General features: G+C 40.8%; 2 protein-coding genes across 8 annotated transcripts in view; both read left to right on the top strand.

The window, feature by feature from the left end:
• The window catches only part of LOC134198118 (pleckstrin-like), a 3,415-nt gene extending 1,345 nt beyond the window's left edge, over positions 1-2,070 (top strand). For 3 of the 4 annotated variants that reach the window (XR_009972780.1, XR_009972779.1, XR_009972781.1), the window contains exons 4-6: positions 107-182; positions 568-693; positions 763-775. Coding sequence is in view for 1 of the 4 variants with exons in the window: in XM_062667455.1 (XP_062523439.1) it covers positions 120-128; positions 568-693; positions 763-833; positions 1,387-1,478; positions 1,545-1,645 (399 nt within the window). In the remaining 3 variants the exon portion in view is untranslated. Of the gene's footprint in view, positions 1-106; positions 183-567; positions 694-762; positions 834-1,386; positions 1,479-1,544; positions 1,718-2,014 lie in introns of those variants that run through there. The other variant, XM_062667455.1, reaches the window with a different exon arrangement.
• Positions 2,071-2,088: 18 nt separating this feature from the next.
• Positions 2,089-5,000, top strand: part of LOC134198116 (RAC serine/threonine-protein kinase-like) — a 6,867-nt gene continuing 3,955 nt past the window's right edge. For 3 of the 4 annotated variants that reach the window (XM_062667451.1, XM_062667453.1, XM_062667452.1), the window contains exons 1-3: positions 2,172-2,208; positions 2,282-2,365; positions 4,727-5,000. The exon at positions 4,727-5,000 is cut by the window's right edge and continues 210 nt beyond it. The gene's annotated coding sequence lies outside the window, so the exon portion shown is untranslated. Of the gene's footprint in view, positions 2,107-2,171; positions 2,209-2,281; positions 2,366-4,726 lie in introns of those variants that run through there. The other variant, XM_062667454.1, reaches the window with a different exon arrangement.

The raw sequence follows: 5,000 nt of genomic DNA on the forward strand, positions 1-5,000 counted from the left end.
GAGTGCTGCTTGGTGATAGGAAGTAGAGATTTTGTTTGTCTAATTTGTGGAGTAGATGTTGGTTGGTTGCTTGATGAGTTTAATGAGTTAATGTTTTGTGTTGTAGTGCTCATTTCCTTATGGATCTGGTACGTGTGACGTTGGCGTGTGGACTAGAGAAATGGGCGTGGCAATAGCTGTTTGTTAGTGATTGTGCATGATGTTTGTGATTTGTGTTGTTGTTTGTTTATTTATCAGTCTGGTTGTCTGTTTGTCTTAGTTTTTGTGTTTGCTGGTCTGTATTCTCATTTATTCACTTGCTGCTTGTTTTTGTGCTTGTCTTCCAGATTGCTTTCTAGTTTCCTGTGTAATGTCTTGCCTTTCTGTGTGTGTGTGTGTGTGTGTGTGTGTGTGTGTGTGTGTGCACGTGTGTGTGTGGTGTGTGTGTCTGTGTGTGTGTTTGTTTGTCCTATTCACAGTCTTCTCTGATTTTCTCCATACGTTTATGTGTGTTCATTGCTGCGTTTCACTTTAGGTTTACTGTATAGTGAGCCATGATACACGTGTAGGTTTGTTGTTTCTTGATAGAATGTCATTCGACTGACGGCTGTCAACAGCACCGAGTTCTTACTGCAAGCTCCAGACACTGAGACTGGAGATAGTTGGGCTGAGGTGATCGGTGATACGATACGACAGCTGGAGCAAGACAAAACGGTTTTGTGTTTATGTCTGTGTGTTGTCTTGGTTCTGTTTGTGATGATGTGTTTTGGTATTTTGTTTCAGATTGCGAATCCAATGGTTGCTGAATGTGACATTCGTTCAACTCTCAGGCCATTGCTTGATGCTCGTAATAGGTGAGTGATTATATATGGCGTGGAGTGTATTATCTGTCTTTAGTTTGATTGTCTGTCTTTCTGTATGTATGTCTGTCAGTTTCTCTGTATGTCAGTTCGTCTGTTTGTTTGTCTGTCTGTCTGTTTATCTACTTGCCTGTTTGTTTGTCTGTCTGTCTGTTTGCCTATCTATTTGTCTGTCTATTTTTCTGTTTGTCCATTTGTTCGTCTCCCAGATGTCCGTGCATTTTTTCATCTGTCTGTCTGTCAGTCTGTTTATTTATCTGTCTGATCGTTTGTTTGTCTGTCTTTTTGTTTGTTTATTCGTTTGTCTGTCTGTCTATTTGTCTGTCTGTTTGCCTATCTATTTGTTTGCTTATCCTTCTGTCTGTCCATTTGTCAGTCCCTCAGATGTTTGTACACGTATCCATCTGTTTGTCTGTGTGTCTGTCTGTCTGTCTGTCTGTCTGTCTGTCAGTTTATTCATTTCTCTGTTTGATCAATTTGCTTACTTTGCTGTACTTGTCACTCATTGTATTTACTTTCATGACTAAACTAAGTCGATGATGTTTAGTGAACTGATAGCCGCCATGCAAGACCCTGATGCCGGCGTTTCACTCGGCGAGCACAAGAATGGACTGAAAACATACAAAGACTGTTTTGCTGGTGTGTTATGTGTCTTATCCTCATCTAAGTTTTCTTGCATAAAAATTTTGTTTGTTGCATGTGAAGGTTGTGAGTTAATTAAGTGGTTGTTGTTGTGGTCGTTTGTCACAATGAGGGAGGAAGGATGTCAATTAGCAAACAGTCTGTTGAACAAAGCGTGTCTTTAGCCAGTGGGAGGGTTGAGTAAAGAGTTGTTCCAGAAGCATTCACATTCGAAGAAGTTAGCATTTGTGGATGGTGTAAGAGCTTTGTATAGAATTGTAAGTTGTGTTTAGTTGATTTGATCTGAATGTTTGGCACACACTCATGCACAAACACACACACCGACACACACACACACACACACACACACACACACACACACACACACACACACACACACACACACACAATCACAGAAATTTGAGTGGCGATTACTGTGGACACAGTACACACTGCATGACATTGCCATGTATGTCTACTACTTCATACTTGTTTCTATTTGTCTCATTGTGTTCTTCCAGTCTGCTCTCACACCATCCAAACCAGTAGAACAGTGTTTCAGTACATTGTCAAGAAATGCAGAATTGACCAGTTCAGAGACAGACTCGGGTTCTGAATGTGGCAGACACATTGGGGAACTTCAACAGTCAGTAAACAAAATATTTTTATTTACTTATTGATTAATTAATTATGTGTGTGTGATGCGTGCAGATGGGTCAGTCAGGTGGAAAATTGTGGAAATAACAAGGTTGGATGAGAGAGTGGCTATGTTTGCATGTTGCTAAAGAATTGGATGTTGAATGGTTTTGTTGTTGCATTAGGGACATCGGAGACACGACTGGAAAGCCAGAAAGTTTGTATTGCTCAAGGGTGCAAGTGGTTTGCTTTATTATCAAGGATCTAAGGTGTTGTTTGTGGTAGAAATTTATGGGGTGTGTGTGTCTGTTTGTCTGTCTGTTTGTCTGTCTGTCTGTCTGTCTGTCTGTGTCTGTGTGGTGTGATAGCTCAGTTGGTTAGAGAGTCATCTTATGGAGTGTTTACATTCAGGACCTTGAAGGGTCACAAGTTCTAGTCACAGTGATGGCGAGCTATGGCATAATTTCCTAAAGCAAGAAACTTACACGCAATTGCTTTTCTTGACTCAGGAGTATAAATGAGTACCTGGTCATTGACTGGGGTCCTGGTGAGACTTCAGGTGCTCACACCACAGTTGGCTTTACAAGTCGGTGCTCCTGTGAGTGCCTGGCCTGGCTCCAGGAGTTTGCTAACGCGGGCCCAGAGTTCTCTGAGTAGCTCACAGGGCCGAGTTTAACAGCTGGGGATGTGACCTCTCAGAAGCAGCTCCTGACATTTAGGATTTTGGATTTAGGTGTGTATGTGTGTGTGTGTGTGTGTGTGTGTGTGTGTGTGTGTGTGTGTGTGTGTGTGTGTGTGTGTGTGTGTGTGTGTGTGTGTGTAGTATGGAAAATAGGGAATTATTTTGGCTCTGTAGTACATTCATTTGTGTATGGTGTGACATGTATCAATAAGTCCCGCCCCCACTACAGCCGTTTTAGATATAATTTTTATAAAATGTTATCATATGACAATCATAACTATATGGTATGGTTATGTGCTAACAAGGGATGCCACCAATTATCTCAATACTGTAATTGCAGTCCATAGTTTTTGCTACATGAAAGTATTTACCAAAGTAATGCATCTATGGGCGCGTCTCCACTAGAGCTTAAACATGTTTACAACCTGTTTAAGTCTAAACATGTTTAGGAATAATGCGTCTCCACTGGCGTTAAACCTGTTTAACTCTAAACCTAAACAGCTTTTGCTAAACATGTGTCAGAGGTAGTTTAACGAAAGTGGTTTAGGTTTAACAGTCACGTGATATAAACGCGCGTTCCAAAACGGTGGATGTTAGTTCTTTCACGCTGTTCTTTCTCTTTCTTTGGAGACTATTGGAAGAAGACAAAACTAGGCAATGTCAGAGAGTGCTTAGACTGATGCAGAGTGTCAGGAGAGAGCCATTTTGGCCAAGACAGAGACTTGTGTCTGTGATTGTTCTTCAGACGACAAGAAGACGATCTCCGACTGTCTGGTGCACAAGAAACGAGTTCGTGCGGTACAACAAAGTCCCGGATAATTCTTTTAATAGCCCGGAATAAATGGACAAGTGGAGACGCTGTCCACTAAACATGTTTAGAGTTTAAACATGTTTAATGTTAAACATGTTTAAAGGGCAACAAGTGAAGACACAGCCTATATCATGCTGAGAAGGGAAAATCACTTTTGTTAGATAGTTGGCTTGTTATTTCGTAGCAGTAGCTATACCTACTGTACTGTGTTTCTCGTAGTGTTGTGTTGCAAATGAAGCTATTTGGAATATCAGCACCTACTAAGTAGATTCTATAAACAAACACAGCTAGTGCATTATAAACTTCCAGACCCAAAGTGAGAGCAAACTATTGGTGACTTACTGGACAGCTACAGTTTGCTTCAGCTGAGGTTTTCTTTGGATAAATCATACTTAGGAGGCACCTATGTTCATAAAATTATTAACACCATATTGGAAAGGCCATCACGTGATGAGAGACAAACTTTACTATCATTTATGCCTATAAGTGGACGTTTTGTTCGGACACGTTCAACACTAGTGTAGTATTTGGTTGGACAAGCAACACATTTGGTGGGACGTTGTTCGATGTTTCACGCTACTTCCACACTGGTGTGTGTGTGTGTGTGTGTGTGTGTGTGTGTGTGTGTGTGTGTGTGTGTGTGTGTGTGTGTGTGTGCAGAGTGGAATATAATTGTCGGCCATCAGTCATTGACCAACCAACTGGTGTTCATGACCGACCACAATTTTGCTTTGATCGGACAGACGTACGTGCTTGGTCAAGGCAATAGTTACTGCATGGATAGTAGAGAATCAATGAGCGACCCAAACGTCTAGACAACTGACTGAAGCAGCAGGCAAAATCTAATTAGAGTTGATGATCTCCAGATGCGTGAGTGCATCAATGAATACTGTAACAGTTTACATTTTGTTAGCAAATAAATATAGTCGTGAATATGATGCAACAAATATAGAAATTGAACGAAGTGTTGATGTTGATAATTACAAGAAAGGATTGTGAAATCAAATAAGAATTAATGCCTAAAATTTGAAATGTCAGGTCAACTGACAACCTCTATTGCTAGAGCACGATGTCTGACCTAAAAAATTTTCTGTATTTCACTCTGGTGTGTGTTGTCATAAGTAACTGTGTCCTTAGCATGCGGTCAGCCTGGCTTGCTGTTAACTCAAGACGATCTATTTTAAGAATGACTGGCTAGTCATAAATGCCGGTCAATGACTGAAATGTAACACAATACAAGTTCCCGGATGTATGTAATACATCAACTCCCTACCGACTATGTGACTGATATTAACAATTAAGAGGTATGCAGTACAACACAATAGTCTAATCTACTAAAAATTCAGACTGTCTGGTGCTTTGCTTCTGCTGGAATGACGGACTGGAGTCACTTCTTTGCTCCTTTGTTGAT

The sequence above is a fragment of the Corticium candelabrum genome, chromosome 2 (genome assembly GCF_963422355.1).
Source record: "Corticium candelabrum chromosome 2, ooCorCand1.1, whole genome shotgun sequence".
NCBI lineage: Eukaryota > Metazoa > Porifera > Homoscleromorpha > Homosclerophorida > Plakinidae > Corticium > Corticium candelabrum.